At 38.3% G+C, this 24,139-nt stretch overlaps 1 protein-coding gene across 2 annotated transcripts in view; it reads left to right on the top strand.

The window, feature by feature from the left end:
- The window catches only part of MEST, a 425,711-nt gene that overhangs the window by 64,333 nt on the left and 337,239 nt on the right, over positions 1 to 24,139 (top strand). For both annotated transcript variants that reach the window (XM_044088671.1, XM_044088670.1), the window contains exon 3: positions 2,242 to 2,321. In XM_044088671.1, the coding sequence (XP_043944606.1) occupies positions 2,242 to 2,321 (80 nt within the window). The remainder of the gene's footprint in view (positions 1 to 2,241; positions 2,322 to 24,139) is intronic.

Here is a 24,139-nt window from a genome sequence, read left to right as displayed (position 1 = left end):
CAACCACTTGAGCCCCATATTGTGTGGGATCACAGAGAAGAGATCCACTATGTCAGTGGTTACGAACTTCAGTCCCGCTACATTGTATTCCGGAATTATTCTAGCTAGAAAATCCCAAGAGTCCTTAAGGATGTGTGGACGAACTCCCACCAATCATCTTAAGTTTTTAATCAACATATTTAGCCTAGGGTGCTATCTTAGAGCCTTCCCAGGCCACAGTCGGTCTAAATGGGAGGTGGCTTTAAGCATTTTAATTAGTTGATTTATCAATTTGATTGAATGTATGTAAGAGTAATTGTCTCATTGTTCAAATATTTTGTCTGATGATGTCTGAGGGATACTTGGACGAAAACACCATTGATATTATTATAGCATTAAATCTTTTGTGAATAAATTACTGTATATTCAGCATGTGCTCTTCTCAGTCCAGTGTTTGGTTTATTATTAAATTATGATATCACCTTGTTCTATAGCATAGTGCATTAGCCCACTAGGCTAACTCAGCTCTATTAGATGTTGCTAACCAGGAACACCGGATTATATAAATGTATCTTAAAGAGAGTATGAGATCAAAGATGTCATTTCATGTAGACCAAGAAAACTGATTTTAGCTGAAAAAATTATTTAGGAGGCTTGCTTATGATGTGTTTTGAGCTATGATGCCCGCAGATTCTCACAGTTGTGTTTAGGATATCCGGTTTGGACCTCAACAGGGCCCTGTATGTGGCCAGGTACCATATTTGCTGCATTGCCTGTTACGCTAGTAGGTATATCCCTGGTCATTAAGCCTGAAGCTGTGACTTGGGTTGGAGTTGTACTTGAGATAGTTGTTACCCTCTTTAGATATACATCTAAGGGTGGCCAGTTTATATTCTTCATGCTTCAAACTGAATGGCTTGTATTTAGGGGCAGGTGATCTTTACCTCATCACTCCCCTTCCTGGTATAGAGTGACTGTTTTATTATCATGTATTATTATTTTATTATCATGTATTATTATCATCACTTCATGCAAAGTATTATTAGCATGCGTGTATTGTATGTTTATATTGGATTTCCTCTATCTAAATAAATATTATGTATAGCAATATTTGTTAGGCTTCTCTGCACTTGTTCCCGATTGTACATGCAAACATAATCAGTTAACCTTGTATTTGTAGTGTTTTTCTTCCAAGGTCTGCTGTATAAATGGGCAAAGTCCACTAAGGCAAACCCAGTAAATACTGACATTATATACACATAGATAAAACTGCAGAAGCAATTGCATTTTATAATTAACTATGTGTAAGAGAAAAACAGCAGCATGTCATAAAGGTAAACTTAAAGAGAGTTGTTTTTAAAGTATTATGGTACAAAATGTTTCTTGTTCATACATAAGGTGGCATAGCTCCTATTAACACTAAATGCTGATTCAAAACAAATACATTTGTAAGACAGCTCTACAGTCAATGTCAGGGATAGTTTCAAAACTAGAAGGCATATAATTGTCAAACACACTGTCATAGAGGTCATGTGGAATTGCAAAATAAGGCACATAAGTTATGATTTCAGAGCTGAAAATGAAAACTCTTGCCACAAAAGACACATACCTCAAAACAACATTTGACCACATGACCATTCCTTATAGGCGTAATAATCCATGTTCTGCCACTTAAACATTTCTGAGGTGAACGCTACATATTTTGTACCAGAAACCATTTTGTCCACAGAATTATGGAGAACTGTAGCAGAGAAACACTCCAGAATTTTCTGAAGTGGAACCATTCAGACTTAGACCTAATAACTTGATTAAAGTGTTCAGAGACTGGACAGACTCTAACCACGTATACAGGAGCGGCCTTAGGTCAACTGGTGCCCTAGGCAAAAGGGCTCCACTGTGCCCACCACCACAACACCCAGTGCCACCATCCTGGTCTACCTACATTAAATAAATACTGAAATAAGCTAGTTGGCCTATGCCTAACGCCGGCTATGCACGTATATTGAGAATGCTTCTGCTTTTGGACTGCAGTTGAATTCTGTTAACATCTTCATTTAGTTGGCATTATATAAGGCTTTCATTCATTTTCTGTTAAATTATGCCCAAGTTTTCTCACTGTGTTAATACTATGTTCTCATTAATGTTACATATCACAACTAGAAATGGGGCTTTACTTGATGTATGACCATTTACAATGTTTAAAACTGTTTTGAAGATGCATCATCCGGTGTCATACTTTTTTTTATTTTTGCTACTTTTCAGATTCCTGGGGAGCTGTCGGAAGTTCTAATGTTGTTATTCTTTTACACGGCTTTCCAACTTCCAGCTATGACTGGTACAAGGTAAGACAGTTAAGAAATGATGTTCTGTGGCACAGAAAGAAGAGACTTTTATGCATATTCAAAACATATTTATTTAAAATTAATTTCATCCCTGTCCATTTTTAAGTGCAACTTGGATCTATTGATGGGAAACAAAAAATGTACCCTAGGAGTGCCTCCTGTACTACTAAGGGACAGAGGCAGCTCTTAAGTGCTTGACCCCAGTTATTCTCATTAGGGGTAATATATAATTATTGACCATGAGATGGGTAAGACCAATCTACATCCAAATGGGATAGGTTATTTTGAACACAAAAAGGGAAATGTGCTACGCTTAAAATGGCAACAAGGGCAGCTAGCCTAGTGCTTACCTATGAACCTATGTGATAATGTCACCATGAGTACCAAGTGGCTGACAATGAACAGCTTTGTCAAAATAAGACAAACAATGTTGATGAACTGATATTGCTGTACTTGCTTACTGTAGTGCCAGTGCTAAATTTGACAACATTTGCTAACTGTGTGTCTGAATGAAAGAGGTTATATAGCTAATGATTTTACTGTCATGACCTCATTTTTTTAACCTTACAAAAATTATAAATTGCTTTTTAGCACAAATCTTAGGTATACAAAATAATTTTCACTGTTTCACATTATTATATCAGTATTTTTACGTGATTCATGCAAAGGCAAACTACGAGGGGGTGCTGAAGAGTTCTAAGCCTGACCAAGAATGGAATGACGTGGAGCCATGAAACTTGCAAGTTATTCACCATATTCACCCCTAAGTTCAATACACTTGGCACATCATATCTTAAGTTTCTGTAACCCTGCCAAAAAAGTCTCAAGTTTGGTCACTGAAATCGTGGTCCGCTGCTGGATTCACCTCCAAATCACTAAAACTGCCACCGTTTCAAACTTTTTTAAGGTTTGGAAACAGGAAATAGGTGGCCAGATCTGGAGAGTAGGGTGGATGGTCTATACACTCAACCCCAGTTTTGTCAAAACATCCATCGTTTTGCCAGCCTTGTGAACAGCTGCATTGTCTTGCAAAAAGAGAACTCCTTTCTGCAGCTTCCCTCTCCTTTTTTCTTTCAATGCTTCCTTTAATTGGCACAGCAAGTTACAATAGTATTCTGCATTAACTGACTGGCCCCTTGGAAGATAATCATTATAGCACCTTCCTGATCCCAAAACACTGTGGCCATGACCTTTCCTGCTGACGTTTGGGTCTTGAACTTCTTTGGCCTTGGCGAGCATGAGTGCATTGCATGGACTGTTGTTTTGACTCAGGATCATAGTGGTGTAACCATGTTTCTATGTAACAACTGAAAGGCAGGAATGAAAAAGAAAAGCCGCTCGACCAACAACGCCAATACGTTTATTATAAAACAAGTGTTAAGCGCTTTCAACTGTAAAATCAGTCTTCTTCAGAACACATAAATTAAAAAAGAACTCAGTATAAATACACTGATATCTTAATTAATTGGCAAAAACGCGCCAAAATTCTAAAAGCAACAGAACAAATTATTGCATGTAAAATGGAGTGAACACATTTATACAAAACTATATAAAAAGCATACAAATGAAATCCAGTACATAATAAGAAAACATAATAAAATAATTTACTAATATTATATACTAAATATTTCATACCATAATAGTTAGACACAATAATAAGTGTATGAGTGTATAAATGTATATGTATATATTACTCTAATGCTAAAAAAGGTTTAATACTAATGTGATCGTTGATGCCAGGAAATCTAGTGGCATCAGCAAATATCTGCCATTTACTTTCAAGTAATGCTAAAAACATCTTCCAATTCCCACCACAAGGGGAACATATAACCTGATCGATAATGGCAAAAACAAAATTATGTTTGTTCCCTTTATCTATAATATGCCTAGATAGAGCATTGTTGCTGTCCTGCTTCTTTATACTATAATAATGCTCATATATACGTTTTTTAAAACAACGTTCTTTTTTTCCTATATAATAGGCAGGGCAACATACACATGTTGCTAAATAAACCACTTGCTTGGTGTTACAGTTTCCATTCCTACACTTGACAATTGTATGGTTAATGTCTTGAAGATGAATACTGGTGACTTCATTAATATATCGGCACTGATTGCAGGAGTCACACTTCCTGGTGCCTTTAGTATAATCTATCCGCTGTTTAATACTACCTGCTTTTTCTAATAATTTCTTCAAATTAGGTGCTGTCTTATACACGCATCTGGGGATATGATCCCACTGCTGTCCTATATTGTGGTTGATAAATACATCCCAATGCCTCTGCAAGATCTCCTTAATAGCATGTACAAAGGGGGTATATGTCAAAACACAAACCCTATGGGATGATAACTGATCATATGGGTTTCCTCCAGACAAGTCCTTAATACCAGAACTATTCTGCTCCGATTTCCCTAATAATGGAATATATTTATGTCCCCACTGCTTAAGGACATATTGAGTAATATCCCTAAGTATATATTCAGGATACCCACGCTCATAAAAAAGATGAAATATGTTGGATATCTCTACCTCTAGCATCTCTTGTGTAGAAGTCATCCGGGCTGCTCTGATACATTGCCCCTTAACCACATTACGAAAAATATGAGGTGGATGATTGCTTGTAAAATGAATATAATCGTTTGAAAAAGTTGGTTTCCTATAAATACTAGTGGCAAATCCTTCATCATGATGACTAACCATGACATCTAAATACGCTATTTGTTTGACACTATAATTATGAGTGAACTTTAAAAATCCCGTTGTCCTATTAAGAAAAGTCATAAACTCATCAATCTTATCCACAGGTGCCTTCCATAATATGAACAAGTCGTCCAAATATCTAGCATAGAACTCAATGTCCACATAGTATTGACTTTTAAACAGATATTCCAATTCCCATGACAACATCACTAAATTCACGAAAATGGGTGCGCATGACGCCCCCATTGCGACTCCCTGAGTTTGTCTGAAATATTCCCCCTGAAATGCGATATAATTATGATCTAAAACTAATGACATCATATCACAAATCAGGCATATCTTGTCCCAACTAAAACCCGAAAATTGTCTTAAACTGTTGGCAAAATATTCCAGTCCAATATCCTTGGGAATGCACGAAAACAGATCGACAACATCAATTGTCAAAAAAATTAAATTAGCACTCCATTTTAATAATAATTATATCGCATTTCAGGGGGAATATTTCAGACAAACTCAGGGAGTCGCAATGGGAGCGTCATGCGCACCCATTTTCGCGAATTTAGTGATGTTGTCATGGGAATTGGAATATCTGTTTAAAAGTCAATACTATGTGGACATTGAGTTCTATGCTAGATATTTGGATGACTTGTTCATATTATGGAAGGCACCTGTGGATAAGATTGATGAGTTTATGACTTTTCTTAATGGGACAACGGGATTTTTAAAGTTCACTCATAATTATAGTGTCAAACAAATAGCGTATTTAGATGTCATGGTTAGTCATCATGATGAAGGATTTGCCACTAGTATTTATAGGAAACCAACTTTTTCAAACGATTATATTCATTTTACAAGCAATCATCCACCTCATATTTTTCGTAATGTGGTTAAGGGGCAATGTATCAGAGCAGCCCGGATGACTTCTACACAAGAGATGCTAGAGGTAGAGATATCCAACATATTTCATCTTTTTTATGAGCGTGGGTATCCTGAATATATACTCAGGGATATTACTCAATATGTCCTTAAGCAGTGGGGACATAAATATATTCCATTATTAGGGAAATCGGAGCAGAATAGTTCTGGTATTAAGGACTTGTCTGGAGGAAACCCATATGATCAGTTATCATCCCATAGGGTTTGTGTTTTGACATATACTCCCTTTGTACATGCTATTAAGGAGATCTTGCAGAGGCATTGGGATGTATTTAACAACCACAATATAGGACAGCAGTGGGATCATATCCCTAGATGTGTGTATAAGACAGCACCTAATTTGAAGAAATTATTAGAAAAAGCAGGTAGTATTAAACAGCGGATAGATTATACTAAAGGCACCAGGAAGTGTGGCTCCTGCAATCAGTGCCGATATATTAATGAAGTCACCAGTATTCATCTTCAAGACATTAACCATACAATTGTCAAGTGTAGGAATGGAAACTGTAACACTAAGCAAGTGGTTTATTTAGCAACATGTGTATGTTGCCCTGTCTATTATATAGGAAAAACAGAACGTTGTTTTAAAAAATGTATATATGAGCATTATTATAGTATAAAGAAGCAGGACAGCAACAATGCTCTATCTAGGCATATTATAGATAAAGGGAACGAACATAATTTTGTTTTTGCCATTATCGATCAGGTTATATGTTCCCCTTGTGGTGGGAATTGGAAGATGTTTTTAGCATTACTTGAAAGTAAATGGCAGATATTTGCTGATGCCACTAGATTTCCTGGCATCAACGATCACATTAGTATTAAACCTTTTTTAGCATTAGAGTAATATATACATATACATTTATATACTCATACACTTATTATTGTGTCTAACTATTATGGTATGAAATATTTAGTATATAATATTAGTAAATTATTTTATTATGTTTTCTTATGTACTGGATTTCATCTGTATGCTTTTTATATAGTTTTGTATAAATGTGTTCACTCCATTTTACATGCAATAATTTGTTCTGTTGCTTTTAGAATTTTGGTGCGTTTTTGCCAATTAATTAAGATATCAGTGTATTTATACTGAGTTCTTTTTTAATTTATGTGTTCTGAAGAAGACTGATTTTACAGTTGAAAGCGCTTAACACTTGTTTTATAATAAACGAATTGGCGTTGTTGGTCGAGCGGCTTTTCTTTTTCATTCCTGCCTTTCAGTTGTTACATAGTTGCTGTGTGCTTCAGTTGTGGTGCAGGTGTAACCATGTTTCATCAGCAGTAACTAGTCATTCCAAAAAATTGGCACAAGCTTGACAAAAGTTCTGCAAAATCAACTTGGAAGTGTCCACTCGACGTCTTTTCTCATTGGCATTCAAACATTTGGGCACTCACTTGGCTGACAGTTTCTGTATACCCAGCTGCTCATAAATAATAAATCTGAAAAATTACACTTCTTTACAACTGAGTAATTGTCACTCTGTTTTCATCCTACATTCATAGATTTCCTTTGGAGTTTCCTTCTGCAGGGGTAGGCACCCCCTGACAGCTTGGAGTTCCACACTTGAAAATTCCACACTTTTCATTAACATTTATTTATTTTATTTATTTAACATTTGTTGACCGGGAAAGTCCGACTAGGTTCCACAGATCCTGTTTTCAGCAGAGGCCCGGGGAGAAATGCTCCAGAAGCATGTCTTTAGAATGTGGGAGGAAACCAGAGTACCTGGAGGAAACCCACGTGAATGCAGGGAGAACATGCAAACTCCACACAGAAGGCACCCCAGCCGAGAATCGAACCGGAGAACCTCTTGCTGTGAGGCGACAGCATTAACCGCTGCACCACTGCGCCGCCCAAAACATGGTTTAATCAATGATCTGAGACCCTTTCAAAACATAGCCTTATGATTCTGTAAATTGGCACTTTACTACTACTAACTTTTAGTAGAAATTAAAGTGCTTACAGGACACTGGACCTTATCAGGTACTGGACGTTGGTCAGTAAGATCTTTGTATTAGAACTTGCATCTCGCAGATCATCTGAGTAATATGTACAGTGTGTCAGTTTTTCTTCTGACTTGTTTTAAAGATTCAGTTACAGTTTAAACATAATTCAGAATTGTAATTATACTTCACACAGAAAACACTGTGCCTTATCAGAAGTTAACATAAATTCATGGATATTAAGACTGTTTGTTTTCAGGGGGTGGAAATGGGAGCTGTAGCAGATGTCAAGATACGCAGTCACTTGGGAAGAAACTAAGACAACAAGTAATTTGTTGGAGTAGACACAGGATAGGTTTAATTACATTTACACCCTAAAATTAATAATATTATAATGCTTCCTGTGTGGCTTGCAATCTCATATGCCCTTTGGAGTTTAAAAATTCAGCAATAGGGCTCTCTAATAATCAACTTTTGGCTTTGATTTAAAATAGTAAAATACATGAATTACTCCATTTCTCTAATAAAATTTAGTTTCATATAATTCTTTGAGCCTATCAGTTACTGATTGATAGATTGTCGTAAGCTTTACCAACAACCAACACAGATTTAACAAGCAAAAGAAGGACTTAAAATTAACAGAGAGGTTGAAAAGAGGGCTGCTGTCATGATTTCAGAAAATTAATGTTGAAATAACATGTTTCTGTTTAATATAGTGCGGTTATTGCTATAAAAGGGTATTGAGCTGTGAAGCTCTGTGTTCTTTTTTACTGCTACTTGAAGTCTGATTGAAATAATACAAAATTCTGAGGATTCAATAAACTCCATGGAGGATTACCACAAAGCCTACCCGACATTTGTGTTTTTGTGATCAGCAGAAGTGCTAATTACACAATCATGCCGTGCACCTTGTTTAAATTTAAACAAACATGGTTTCATGGCTAGCAACAGTGTTGCTGGCCAGGGAACTGTGTAAAACAACATGGCCAGCAGCAGACATGTAAATCTGTTTATCTATGGGCAAACTATGTCAGCGTGTTTGTATGAAATGCCACAATGATTACCAGAGTTATTAATACAGCAATGCATATATTTCCAATATATTACATGGCAGTGTATACGGAGCAGAGTATTGTGGAAACCTGTTTCAGGCAGACTGAACAAAAGGTTGGGTAAATGATCAGTAAGAGCACATAGACTGCATATATAAACAAGACATGATTGATATCAACAATTGGCTTAGCTTCTGGTATCAAGTCCAGGAGGCTGCAGTATCTTTCAGCCTGGAATGAGATAGTTGACAGGCCACGTTGCTTCACCAGAGATGGTCTGCACTTGTGTCCTCTAGGCTGTCGGTTACTGGCAAAAGTGCTCGCCTCCTCCATAGTGCCTTTTTTAGGCAATGTCAAAGCAACAAAAATTCTGACATAAAAAATCCACTGGAGGCAAACTCAAGGTTCTGCTGTTTAATGCTAGGGAGTCTAAACATGAAGCAGTACTGAAGGAAATTGCCAACCTGCTAGCTGACAGATTTGGTGAAATCTTCACCCCCGTGGACCCACAGACCATACCCCAAAGCATACCTCATCACCCCTACCCAGCATGGTTTCTGCCCTCATCACAGTGCTACTACCACTCTCATCTCCTTTACTAATGCCATCTCCCAAGCCAGAGACAATAATAAACTGGTGTCATGCCTCTTTTTAGACCTCTTATAAGCCTTTGACTCCCATGCCTTTCTCTTCACTAAACTCTCTCAACTAAATCTCTTCTCTGCAACTTTCTCCTGGTTCACCAGCTACCTCGCTACCAGACAGCAATCCATCAAATGGCTCTCTGCTCTATCCCCCTTTCTCCCCATAAAAATGGGTGTCCCTGAAGGCTCAATCCTTGCCCCCTTCTTTTTAACATTTTTACTAACCATCTCCACATATCCTGTCCTCAGTCATCCCTTATACAGTACGCAGATGACTCCACTATCATCACCATTGCTGACAACCCCTCTGAACTCTTCACCCTATCTGAAACTTGGCTTACTAACAACCAACTTATACTAAACCCTAAAAAGACAAAACTTCTCCTATTCCTACCCAGATCTCTCTACCACCTTAAATCCTCTTTTGCCATCTCTTCATTAAACAACACAATTATCACTCCTGAATCCTACACAAAACTTCTTGGCGTGATCATCGATGACCAGCTGAAATTTGGCCTATCTCCAGAATTTCACTTTCCCAAGCTTATCTTCTCCCTAACCTGTTCTACAGCTCTCAAATACTTACTAACTTACAGTCTTCCCTACTATTCAAACTCAAAACCACATACAACAAAGTAGCCAGATTTTCAGCCAACCTCCCTCCAAAATACTCTTCAATCACTTAGCTGGTTAGAGTTTCACAGCCAACGCTTAATTACTCATCTCCTCTTCATCCACACTGTCCTAAACAATCCCTCCTCCTGTCCTAGCATAGCCTCTCTTGTCTACATCTATAACCCGTCACACACCCTTAGGAGCTCTGACCTTCCCCGGGCCTCTTGCAAATTCACAAACCAAAAAAACATCTGGACAAAACCTATATAGCTACCTTCCAGCTGTATCTTGGAATAAGTTTCCCATGGCCCTCAGAATTGTCACCCATGCTCATGAATTCAAGAGATCTCAGAAATTACCATTCAGTATCTGGAGATGTCCCTGCAACCATCCCAACTGAAATCTTGCCTTCCTTTTCCCCCTCCCTAACCGTCTTTTCTTCTTCCTCCTGTTCCCACAATCCCACTATGACTTCTATCATCCTGTGTATTGCTATTATAATTTATTATTCTGCACTTCATTGACAGCTTGCTCCTTTACACCTCCCCAACACTTACTACTTATCTGATTTGCATAATTTCCAAGATCTCTAACATGTTCTGCATCCTGACATCTTCCCTGCTCTTTTTGTATTTAACTTTTATTATCTTTCTCTTATTTCCTTTTCTCCTGTTAATTCCTTAATGTTTGGACAATTTGTACTCAGAATTTTATTTACTTGTATTTTTTATACTTTGAATTCTGTACTTATCTAAATTTTTACTGTGAATTTATTGTACTTGTATAATTTGTACTGTGGAGCTTTTCTCCCCGGGCCTCTGCTGAAAAAGAGCGCAAGCTCAGTCAGACTATCCTGGTCAGCAACTGTCAAATAAATAAATACCTGACAGTCCTTGGCCACATATCTCCAGAGATCAGGCCATACTGTGCTCTCCAAGACTAAAAACACGGCATCAGTGGTAACAGATGACATTCGAGGTTGCTTACTAAGCAATCTAAAACAAGACCAGGCAGACCCACTTAGCATCCTCTTTAACCATAGCCTGAGAACTGCCTTTGATCCATCAGAGTGAAAACAGCAACTGCAATCCCCTTGCACAAAGGGAACTATAGACTCATAAGTCTAACCAGTATCATCTGCAAAGCCATGAAAAGAATCAGCATGGCCATTATCAACAAGGACATAGGTGCCCTTCAAACTCTAGACCCAAATCAATTTGGCTGTGATGAGTGGATCATGCTTATTAAACCTAGTAGACTTTTTTGGCGAAAGACATTAAAGACCTGGATGAAGTTAAAACAGTGTATACTGCTTATCTTGACCTGGCCAAGGCTTTTGATGCAATCCCCCACTCAGGTATCATTGAGAAACTCTCCTATTAACCCTTATGTCACTAGATAGATAGCCATTTGGCTTACTGACAGAACACGTAGTGTCAAAGTTGGTGACTCAGCCTCTACCAGTAGAGCCATCGCCAGTGGCATACCACAAGGATCTGTGCTGGAGCCTTTACTGTTTGGAATTTATTTTTTGGAAGTCCAGGCAGCAGTTGATGGCCGTTGGCTTACCAAGTTTGCTGATGTTTGCAGATTGGGTGCAATCATTGAGTCCACCAATGATGTTAATTTATTACAGGAGGGGTAACACAGACATATGATAGGTGCCAAAGCCATGGTCTACAACTAAATACAAAAAAAGTGCCATTATTACTGCTTTTAGTTCATCATGGACAGAGGTAGTTGGTGTTGACCATAGACTCACTCTGTAAATTATATCCACCTAATAAGGACAATTGGTGTTACCTATGATGAACATGGCTAGGCTTGTAAGGGCTGTAAGACCGCTAGCATAGCAAATTCCTATGAAACTATGTACCTATGTCAACAATTATCAGGGTATATATTACTACAGCTGTTTATAGGAAGAGCATGTACTGTAATGGCAGCAATGGCCATCAGTACATTAGCTCACATCAAAGATTGTAATACCCTCTTGTAGCCATACTGTACATCCACACCTCAATATAACTTATGTCAATGACAGCAAAACTGACATGTTAAATGATCATAGGGTCATAGGACACTATTAGTTTGATTGACAACTTCACATGAAATCCTAGCCATTATTATAAAATGAAAATGAACATGCCTAGACTATTGAGCATATGTGTGTAGTTGTTGAATTGCATTACATTCTGCCACTGTCCATATGTCACATGTGTAGTACACCATGACAGAATTAGCAATCACACATGCAGTGGTCTGGGTATATCTTGCATAGGCTCATGGAAGGACTGTGCTTCATGATGTGTGATTGCACATTTGACATGAGGACATCCTTCACTCCTCTGGAGGAATGCCGTCATGTGGCCAGAGGACAAAGGAAGATGTGTGGGGCTACATGAATGGTACCCCAAGTGGTAGTAAAATTAACTATTCCAAAGATTACAAAATGACCATAATGTACCAGCAATCAAACACACAGCAGTACACCAGGCCTGATATGAACATTACACCTGTGTAGGCATAGAATATGAATGTCCTGCAATGTCACTGTAGCAACACCACAGATGTCTGACTGTAACACTGTCACATTGCAGTATATGGAGTGTGATAGCATCATTGTATGCTGTGGAGAACATGTTGTGAGCCCTGTAGGGCATGGAAGTGGAGTCGCATTCAAGCGTAAAATTGTATGAAAAGTATTAGTTGTATGACGCAAGTAACTTGCTGTCATATTAGAACACCTGTATGTGTAGTTAAAGTACATTGGAACCACAGTAGTTAATGTTACTGCCACAGCACAGGTTTGTCTTGAATGCTGTCTGAGTGCTTGTTACACAGGATGACATAATTATTACATGTTACAGCAAGTGTTGAAAATAGCTGTGTACTCACATATCATTCTATAACTACCTACTTACAGAACACAGTATTTAACACAAGTGCCAGAGCACAATTCTAGCTTTTATAATGTTGGAAAATATTTTATGGCTGATGACATCAGCAGGGTCTGGTAAGAGGAAGATGACAATAGCAGTAACCCACATGCTAGTGTAAAATGCCATCTCTAATGTTAAGCAAGTGCACACACACACACACACACACACACACACACACACACACACACACACACACACACACACACACACACACAGACTTTGACTGCTGTGAGATTAGAACCCCTACCTAAGTACACAGATCAAAGAACTCAGTACTTAATGCAAGTGCCATGGCACAAGTTTGACTTTTACAAGGCTGCAGGATCATTTGTAATGGATGACATCATCAGTGGATGTTTGATAGAAGACATTGGGAGGGCTGAATGAAACATATTTGTAAGAATATTCAACTGTCAAAATATCGGTACTGCATGGTATTGTAGTGATGACTGCAGGATACACAATTATGCTATTTTGACTAGACAGGTACACACACCAGTTGACTGTAATGAGATTAGAACCTCTACCTAAGTACACATTTTAGAGAATGCAGGACTTAATACAAGCACCATTGCATAAGTCTGACTTTTGTAAGGCTGAAGGACAATTTATAGTGGATGACATCATCATTGGATGTTGGATAGAAGATGTTGGGAAGCCTTTCTTAAATGGATAGCTAGCCATGTACAACTGTCAAGACATTAAAGATCTGCATGTTACATCATTGATGAGTGTCCAAAGTGTATCATTTGCTGCTGTGTTTCTAATATGCAGGTATACCTTAAAAAGACAGGTTGGCAAACTATTTGCAAACAGCTGTCCACATTACTACAAATACTGGAAAATCTGAATGTGTATTGTCATTATAAAGATGTGTATGGTATATAAGAAAGCACTTGATATTTATTTCTGTAGTGTAGTTGATATGTTTGTGAACAAGTGCTGAGATACCAAGTTTGAAGTACATGGGTGGAGGTAACAGATAGCTGCAATGTAAATATGTATTCTTTCCTTAAAAAAGTGCCGACCCTTTGTGTTTTTATATGTACTTTCATGGGAGGAGGACTAAATGGACAGTAAACATAAGTAATACATGCTACTGTGCACTTTTCATAGTGCAACACAGAGCAGTGGGGTTGCACGATCAATGGGAAAGAGTTTGTGCATGTGAAATGCACATTTCTACTGCTTTCCATGTTTGCACATAGTTAAGCAGCAAGCAAAGACAAGCCTCATTGCTAAAATTATGAGAGTTCTTTGTACTAAGACTGGGAAATATACCTGCTGCTTAGCTGACTCTGTGGCAGCAGGTGTAAATGCAGTGACACATTTCTTTTGGAGACTAGATGAGATAGGGTTCAAATCCAGGTGTGTGTAATAGTTTTAAATAAGTATTTATAATGCAATGAAATAATTCTTTACTCTACATTCACTGTGTGTTACCTTAGTGCAGTGTGTTTAAGCAGCATTGTGTGGAGGCAACCACACTGTTGAAGAGCTGTTCAGCATTGCATGGCATTGGTGTGAGTTGCCAAACTCAATGCAGAAGACAAAAAGTGAAAGGCTCAATTGCTTTTTTTTTTTACTTGTGTGTTGTGTGTGATTTTATTTTTTGACCAGATTAAAGGTGTTAAAATTGGATGATAGTGTTGAAATGTGGGGCCAAGCAGGGGGAAGAGCAAAGAGAAAACAATATAGGAATGTGCAGGAGGGAGGTAGGAAAGAACCGTGACTATCTACTCCTTCAACAGAGTACAATAAATATGTATTGAATATTGGCTGAATTTGGACTGCCACCTCAAAGAAGAGGGGTGACAACAACGTAATCGCGTTGTATAGCCAATTGGACTGAATCAGGTATGTCAAGAAGATACATGTGCCATGTGGAGAGCTATATATAGGACAATATTTTTTGTTTTTTTGTGGACAGGTGCCCATTTTTTATTTTTACTTTCTAAGAGAGGAATATTGGGTAAAGGACGTAGGTAATTCTGGGTCAGATAAGTAGGGTAGGTGAGAAAGCAGATGCAAACAAACAGGACAAACAAGACAAGACACAGGGCTGCTGAGGGACATGACAGGTTGGGGGACACCATGATTGGGGTTAGGGAAGGGACACCAGATGCCTGCCCATCAAACATTGGGACAGTGAGAATCTAGTCCTTACATGCCGGACAAAGAAAAAAATGAGATAAAGTTTGGGGGTGACAAACAAAAAGAGCTAACATTGGTACATTCATATGTGGCATACAATGCATTATCACAATGATTAAGTATTTTATCTGATCTTGTACATTTAAGTATATTTCTTAACTACAAACTATAATTAAGGATTGCTCAAAGTAATCCTTGCAATGTGCATACATTGCACATATGCTTGCTCCAGTTATACAGATTAAGTTAACAGCAGGGCGTTTATGCCACTTGTGTAGAAATAAATTTATGTAATGTTTTTGAAGGATTTTACTATTTTATATTTGTTACTTGTGGTATTTGACCCAACACCATCTGACTACAGTCTTAGACTTGACTCTTACAGTTGGCTTGTGCTTCAGACTGAAGCATGCATACTTGCTTTTACAGTTAAGATGTGCATGCTTACTTTTACAACTGTATAGAAAAGAAATACATTTAGAAGCTAAAATAATACTTCATTTGTGCTGCATACATACCTTTTGCTTCCCTCAGTCTCTGTAGATGCATAGCATAGGCCTGTCTATTCACTGTAATCACTGCATTTACTATGGAATAAAGAGAAGAGAACAAGTGAAGAGCATTAACCATACCAGTCTTACCTATATTCATCTTTCTGTATACAATGAATTATCTTTATCAGTATACTTACACAACTGTGGAATGTTACCAGTCTTAAACTCATCCAGCTACTGGTTGAGTGTATCCCTCTTGCACCTTTTAAGGTCATTAAAGTGATGGCTACACTGTTCTTCAGTGTGTAGAATGCCAGTTTCACTGGAGACAGCCTTGGCCAGACTATTCTAAGCCTCAGACTTGTACTGGGAGCTGGCATAGTCCCCCTGCAAAAGCCTTCAGCTGTGGCACTTTACAAGGAGTCCAATGAAGATTCTGGACTGCTCAGCATCCCACCTCTGCACCCTAAATTGGGTATCTTCCCTTCTACCACCAAACATGTCCAACCAGGGAGAACAATAGCTAAAAATGATTTCCACCAATGTGTGTTATCCCATTTACTGGTAGTGTGTAAACCTGAGCAACAATGTCAACCTTGTTTGCATGACATTAAGAGAAGAGCAACAGTGCCAAACAAAGAGGAAGCATTTTTTGAAACTGGAAGGTTAATGTGACACTTGGCATTAGTTTGAGGGTTATTTTCTGCTGGAACTGTTAGGTGATTTAACTTTGCAGACATGTACTGGGGGCATACATTTCCTGACCTGACACATTTTTGGTTTGGCTTTATGCACTAATAAAACTGATTTTTTTAAATGTGGGATTCAAACCTATGCATAAGAGACCAAACATTTTCTTCCACAGCAGTGATTTTCCATCCTTGCCCCAGAAGAAATGCTTCTAAGACATGCTCATGAATTATATATATAAATACACATGACAGATTGAGGGGTTAATCATGTTTGTGTGTGACCTGAGAATGTCCTAATTTATACAGTCATTTGTGTACGAGTCTTATTGAAGTCTGAAGACCATCCAACACTAGACAGCACAATTGTAATTACAGAAACATAATAGTCAATATACCCTCTGCATATAATTCATATGAGCTCCACTGCTATACATGTTATTTATCTTTTTTTCTAACATCTTTATTAAATTTCCACGTGACAAAGGTAATCTTACATTTATATAAATGAAAAACATACAAGATGAAATCACTTTAGTTGTAAACACTTTATATCACAGACACCACTGAAACAACTGTAGTTGTAAACATTACTAATCACTTATAAACATTCTAGTCATTGGCAGTTAAGCATTATATAGCTCATTCAAATCCTGCCATTTAAACCTCATTCCTGCTCTGCATATACTTTTCCCACAATTCCCATTTTTTCTGTATAGTTTGCTCCTTCCCTTTTCTAAAGATCCAAATTCCAGTTGTTTTATCTCAGTTACTATATTCACTACTTCTAGTAAAATTGGTCTAGACTTTGATTTCCATTTTCTTGTGATTGCTTTTTTGGCAACCACCATAATTAGACTCAGCAAGGCTTTACTGTGTCTAGGCAATTCCAGTTCTGTAGCATAACTAAAAAAAAATCATCTCCCCAGTCAGTCCAATCTGCCCACCCAGCATCTCCGACAGAGCAGCCCGCAGGGAATCCCAAAAGTCTACCAGCTCATCACACCTCCAAAAATATGTTCCCAGCAACCTCTTTTTGCCCATCACACCTCCAGCATTTGCTATCAACCTGAGGAAAACTTCTTTGGAGTCTACTTGAGGTATAAAAATATATATGTAAACATTTCCAGGCAAATATCCTAAATCTTCTAGACTTTGTTGCATATTTGGGAGATATACATATATCCTCCCATTGTCTCTTTGTGAATTGCTTATCCAATCTCTCTTCCCAATCCTTTCTAAGCTCCTCTGATTGATTCTTGTAATTATCATGCAGTATTTTATATGCTTTACTAATTATTCCTTTTTTAATGGCAGCTTCTGTTCTACATTCTTTTAAAAACTCTACCAGTGCTGGTCTTTCATTTAGGAGCCCCTATTTCTTTCCCTTTGTCTATATTCTGATATCAATCCTTGATAGGGAAGGCATTTTCTAACTTGCACTCCAAATACATTTTTGGCCTCTTCCCATTCTATTACCTTTCCCTTTCTAGTTATGTGGTCACAATACCTTGGTTCCTTTGCCAATTTTCTCCAATAAATTCCAGCCCTCTCTTGCCTATTATTTGTATCCATGACCACAGTGAGTCCTACTTGCAAAATCTCTTTTCTCCATTCTTGTATTGGTTTGGTTATACATATTGTTATTTTTAATTATGTGTAATTTTTTATGTGATATTTAATATAAAGTGAAGTGGAACAACAGTAAAAATATTTGGAATTTCATTTATTGGAACCCAGGACCATCTGTATTGCAGCCCTAGTTAAATAACACTTGTATATCTTCTTATTCATTATTAACATCAGTGTGTTAACCACCACACAGTGACACTTAGCATGTTTTCATGGTGCCCTACCTACTTGATAGAATGTATCCATTTTGAAATTGTCTACTGCCTGCTTCCTCTGTGCAGGTGTCCTAAACCTGCAGGTGTTGGGCAAGATTGCTAACTGCCACACATTGCCGCTAAGCATGATGGAAAGCAAAAAATTCAGCAATGTATCCTTTTTGAATTTGAGAATGTCTGTATCCTGTCTGCAAGTGTTCTGTCTGCTTCTTGTGTGGGCCATTAGTCCAGGTTTGCATGATGGTAAGCATTGTGCAGACAAAACAAGCAAAGCGAAACTTGTTTTATACTTGTGAGACATGTTTATTAGGTTTCATCCCTAAAAGACAAAAGTGGGACTTGAACCATGATCTACAGATAGTATATGCTGTGTGGATCAATGTGCTTAGCAGATGTGCTACACATGCAGGTGATTCACAGGAATAGTTGATGTGTTGGTTATCAAAAAAGTACATTACATTACATTTATTGTGTTTATCCATTTCCCGTATTTGCTCTAAGCGACACACCATACAAATAGTGGCATTAAAAGAAAAAAAGAAAAGAAATGTATAAACAACACTATAGTGTGTGTATGTGTATATATATATATATATATATATATATATGTTAGTACATATGAAATACTTTTACACAATTATGGATTTGAACTCTCACACCAGTGAACCTTCAAAACAAAGTAAGGGTGTCTTATCCCTGTTTGTCACAGAAACAGCTTTGCAGCTGAGAATGAAAATCATTGTGCATACAAGCCAGTCCAAAATCATCCACAGTATTAGCAATCATATGGCACTTGCACACTTCTCTGTTGTTTATACGTGCATTAATTTCAGTTGTAGTGGAATGAGTGATCACACAACCATTTATGACTATTGTTTGCAGAAATGCAGCTCTGTCTTATCTCGGTATGGTGTTCATTCTTCTCTTATCTGAGCAGTAATTTGAGACATGCAGGTTGTAAGGAACTTTGTGTCATTTAAAATGTGTGAGAATATTAAATGGCAGTAAAATACATTTTTCTACAAATCCAGGTAGGGCTGGATGTTATTGAAGAGAAACTGTGAAATGTGTGTGGCTTACTTACATTTTAATCCTTGATTTTATATTTACATTTTGTAAGTCTAACCTGGATGACACACCCACTGGGCTTAAGGGACCCTAAATTGCTGTTGTGTTTTCCTTCTTTACAGTTTCAATCCATTAGCAACAAACAATGAGGGAGTTTGCCTGCACTATGTTTACATTTGCTACATGGAGCCAAGAATTTTGGATTCAAAAATTCTAATAAGTTCACACCTCATTTGCGTATTCCCATGCTCACAGGCCTGAATCTACACTATAAAAAGGTAACCGTGTAGCTAAGGAACCTGAGGGGAGGAGACTTGTTTATGTGGATAGCACAGCAAAAGATTGCTATCACTTTGGATTTACAGTGGATATAAAAAGCGTACACACCCCTGTTAAAATGTCAAGTTTTTGTGATATAAAAAAAGTGAGACCACAATAAATCATTTTAAAACTTTTCCCACCTTTAATGTGACCCATAACCTGTACAATTCAATTGAAAAACAAATCTGTTAGGGGGAAAAATATAAAAAATAAAAGAACATACAATAAGGTGGTTGCATAAGTGTACACACCCTTAAACTAATACTTTGTTGAAGCAACTTTTGATTTAATTACAACATTCAGTCTTCTTGGGTAGGAGTCTATCAGCATGGCACATCTTGATTTGGCAATATTTGCTCACTCTTCTTTGCAAAAGTGCTCCAGATCTGTCCGATTGCAAGGGCATCTCTTGTGCATAGCCCTCTTCAGCTCACCCCACAGATTTTATATTGGATTTAGGTCTGGGCTCTGTCTGGGCCATTCCAAACTTTAATTTTCTTCTGGTGAAGCCATTCTTTTGTTGATTTGGATGTATGCTTGGAGTCATTGTCATGTTGAAAGGTGAAATTCCTCTTCATCTTCAGTTTTCTAGCAGACGACTGAAGGTTTGGGCCAAAATGACTGGTATTTGGAAGTGTTCATAATTCTCTCCACCTTGACTAAAGCTCCAGCTCCAGCTGAAGAAAAGCAACTCCAAAGCATGATACTGCCACCACCTTACTTCACTGTGGGGATGGTGTTCTTTAGGTGACGGAAAGTGTTGTTTTTGCACCAAACGTACCTTTTGGAATTGTGGCCAAAAAGTTCAACCTTGGTCTCATCAGAACATAACACATTTTCCCACATGATTTTTGGAGACTTGATGTATTGTTTTGCAAATTTTAGCCAGGCCTGGATGTTTTTCTGTGTAAGAAAAGGCTTACGTCTTGCAACCCTACCCCATAGTCCAGACATATGGAGAATACGGGAGATTGTTGTCACATGTAGTTCACAACCAGTACTTACTAGAAATTCCTGCAGCTCCTTCACTGTTGCTGTAGGTCTCTTGGCAGCCTCCCTGACCAGTTTTCATCTTGTCTTTTCATCAATTTTGGAGGAATGTCCAGTTCTTTGCAACGTCACTGTTGTCCCATATTTTCTCCACTTTTTGATGACTATCTTCACTGTGTTCCATAGTATATCCAATACTGTGGATATTTTTTCTACCCTTCTCCTGACTGATACCTTTCAATAATGAGATCCCTTTGATGCTTTGTAAGCTCTCTGCGAACCATGTATTTTGCTGTAGCAAGTAACTGAGTAAATGTTAGAAAAATCATACTAGGACAGCTGAACTTTATTTGGGCTTAATCAGAGTCTCTTTAATTGATGGCAGGTGTGTACCCAAGAAGACTGAATGCTGTAATTAAATCAAAAGGTGATTCAACAAAGTATTAGTTTAAGGGTGTGCACACTTATGCAACCAGCTTATTGTACATTTTTGATTTTTATATTTTTTCCCCTAACAGATTTGTTTGTTTTTCAATTGAATTGTACAGGTTATAAGTCACATTAAAGGTGGGAAAGGTTTTGAAATGATTTATTGTGGTTTCATTTTTTTATATCATAAAAACCTGGCAATTTAACAGGGGTATGTACACTTTTTATATCCACTGTATCTGCAAATAAGATTACTAATCTTAATAAGGTATGATTGCATTTTTAGTTATATACTGGATATGCTCACGTGTCACTAGGCAAAAAAAAAAAAAAAAAAAAATATATATATATATATAGACATAGACAGAGATATGATATTTCTTGTTTGAACATGTGTCTCATTATAGCGTTCTTCAGTTGGTGTGTGTGTATTTCTGATGGGCGTCATCAGCCACGTTTCCAGTGCATAACCTGCATCCCCCAGTAAATGGCCCTGTGGGATATCTGTCCTAGTAAACATCTCATACAGTTGAGAGTTATGTTAGATATGTGAGTTGTGGTAATTGCCTGGGTTGCCAACACACACACCTTCAGGATGATTCCCTTAGCATTGCACATGATCTGGCAGCTAATAGAATGGTAGCTCTTTCTATTTACGTACAGGGTAGAACTCCTTCATCATTGTGGTCTGCCCCTCAGCTGGGCGGGGAAACAATATGTACTCACTAGAATGTTGCAGCAAAACAGTCAGGAATTTATGGAGGATCCTGGATGCTGATGCCTTTGACACCCCCAGCATGCCCCCTGTTGGTCTCTGGAAGGTTCCTGTAGCTACACATACCCTGGTCTCCACTGGTATTATCTCAGTTGAAGACGACAGATGTTGGAGAGTTCCTGTAGTGCGTCTCTATCCACCCTGTAGCACTCTATATAATTTCTACCTCATGCAGATTATGAAAAGTTAAATAGGGTCTAAAAACCCTTCTCCTTCTTGGCCGTGGTCTATCAGCAGCAACAGTGGCATACAGATGGGCCTGCTCCACATACACATGAGTAAGAGCAACAGCAGCGCCTAACATTCTTTCCATGTAGCCTACTTTTCATGGCTGTATTCCAGTAGATTTTCGAATTCACAGGGAAATCCAGCAGTGAGTCTACACAGTTGCTCTATAGCTTGTTGAATAGCTCCTTCATCCTGGATTGGTTGATTAGTATACAGTTGAGCTGCTTATGTTGTAATTACCATGCCATGTTGTTTACCATATTTGTGTGGCTTTACACATCGTGTAAGCCACTTACTGTATACAAAATGGTGTGCTATTGTGTGCACACAGTTTCAAGCCCATGTAGGTTTTATTGAATCTGCACAGATGACTTTTTATTTTGCTTTAACTGTTTCAGTAAAAGGATCATAGTTACACAATAACAGTGTGAGGCAAAGGGTAATGGGGAATATAAGATACCTAGGCATGTACACTTAAAAGTTCTTGCCACCTTTTTCTAGAATTTAATTGTGCTTACCTCTGAAGCCAAGTAGGGCTGTACATGATAACGCGGGCATAAATCTATGTCACCACATCCAGTCATCAAATCTAGCATTGAATCTAGCTGAAGCAGTACTTTGTTTGACTGGTGGTGGTAACATATTCCTTAGACTGGGACTACATTGAGTTAGGAACCTATCCCTTCAGAGAGTCTTGTTTATTGTTGGTATACATTTGGGTCCCTAGTATGAGTATTTGTGCAATAATACTTATCTTGGCAAAGTAGACTTTGAGTAACTGCAGTATTGTGATAAAAAAGTCTTTCAGCTTTTCCCGGTTAGGGGTCGCCACAGTGGAACTCCGGTCCACTCATGATTGGCAGTGGAGTTTTATGATGCCAAGTTGCCAGCCCGACGCCCAACCTTCAATGAAGGCACGCTCATTCATGCTCACAACTACTTGCATGTCTTTATCGTCACTCGACCGTGGGGAGGACTTGCAGACTCCACACAGAAGGCGCTCCAGCCGAGAATCGAACTGGAGAATCTCTTGCTGTGAGGTGACAACGCTAACCTGTAGTATTCTGATACTTCTGTAAAAACACCATTTGAGCTGTAGCGTTCTTTCATAAAGACACTGTACTGACAAACAGTTAAAAAACTGGTGTACAGTGAGCTGGTTGTGCCACTTAGAGTAGATATCATTGTAAACAGGTGTGTACAAAGAAGGACAAAAAGGAGAGGGCAGAGTAAGTGGGAAATGGGGACAGAAAAAGGACTAGGAATGTAGAAACAGCAGACAGCAGAGCATGTGAGTATAAGCAGCATTAGTAGCACTTGACTCTAAGGTGCAAGAGAGTCTTCTTTTATTTTTATTTTTGTGTAGACAGATCAGATCATCTAGCGTTGATTTTTATAAAATCATGTGGCTAGCTCTGACATGGTACACAGTCTGATCCATGTTCTGTTGTCTGGAGGATACTGCACACCACACTGGATACACAAAGCCGATGATATACACCAGTCTTACCCTCACAGGTGGGTCTATATTATAACATCAAAGTCTTAAAACTTCGAATGTAATAATATCAACCCCAATTCAGCGAACCCTTGAAATAGCGAAGCTGCAGAACACTGAATATTTTCCTAGGGAAAGTATTCGGTGGGCCATTTCTCCGGCTTCACTGTTTCCTCGACTGTGGTGCAAAGGTGACGGACCGGGTTAAGGTAAGTGTGCAAACAGACCGAGGTAAGGTGAGTATGTGGTAGTTAGGGACCTTAGGGATAGGGAGCGGGTAAGGTGAGTGTGCGTTAGTTAGGGACCTTAGGGTTAGGGAGCGGGTAAGGTGAGTGTGGGTTAGTTAGGGACTTTAGGTTTAGGGAGCGGGTAAGGTGAGTGTGCGTTAGTTAGGGACCTTAGGGTTAGGGTTGGGTTAAGGTAAGTGTATAGCTAGTAGTGTATGTATGGTTTAGTGTAGGGTTCTGTGAAGTGTGTATGTGTGG

The sequence above is a fragment of the Protopterus annectens genome, chromosome 11.part0, assembly GCF_019279795.1.
Source record: "Protopterus annectens isolate FY-2018-M chromosome 11.part0, PAN1.0, whole genome shotgun sequence".
Lineage (NCBI taxonomy): Eukaryota > Metazoa > Chordata > Ceratodontiformes > Protopteridae > Protopterus > Protopterus annectens.
Note: the sequence above shows the minus strand (reverse complement) of the source record. Positions and strands in the feature narration are given on the sequence as shown.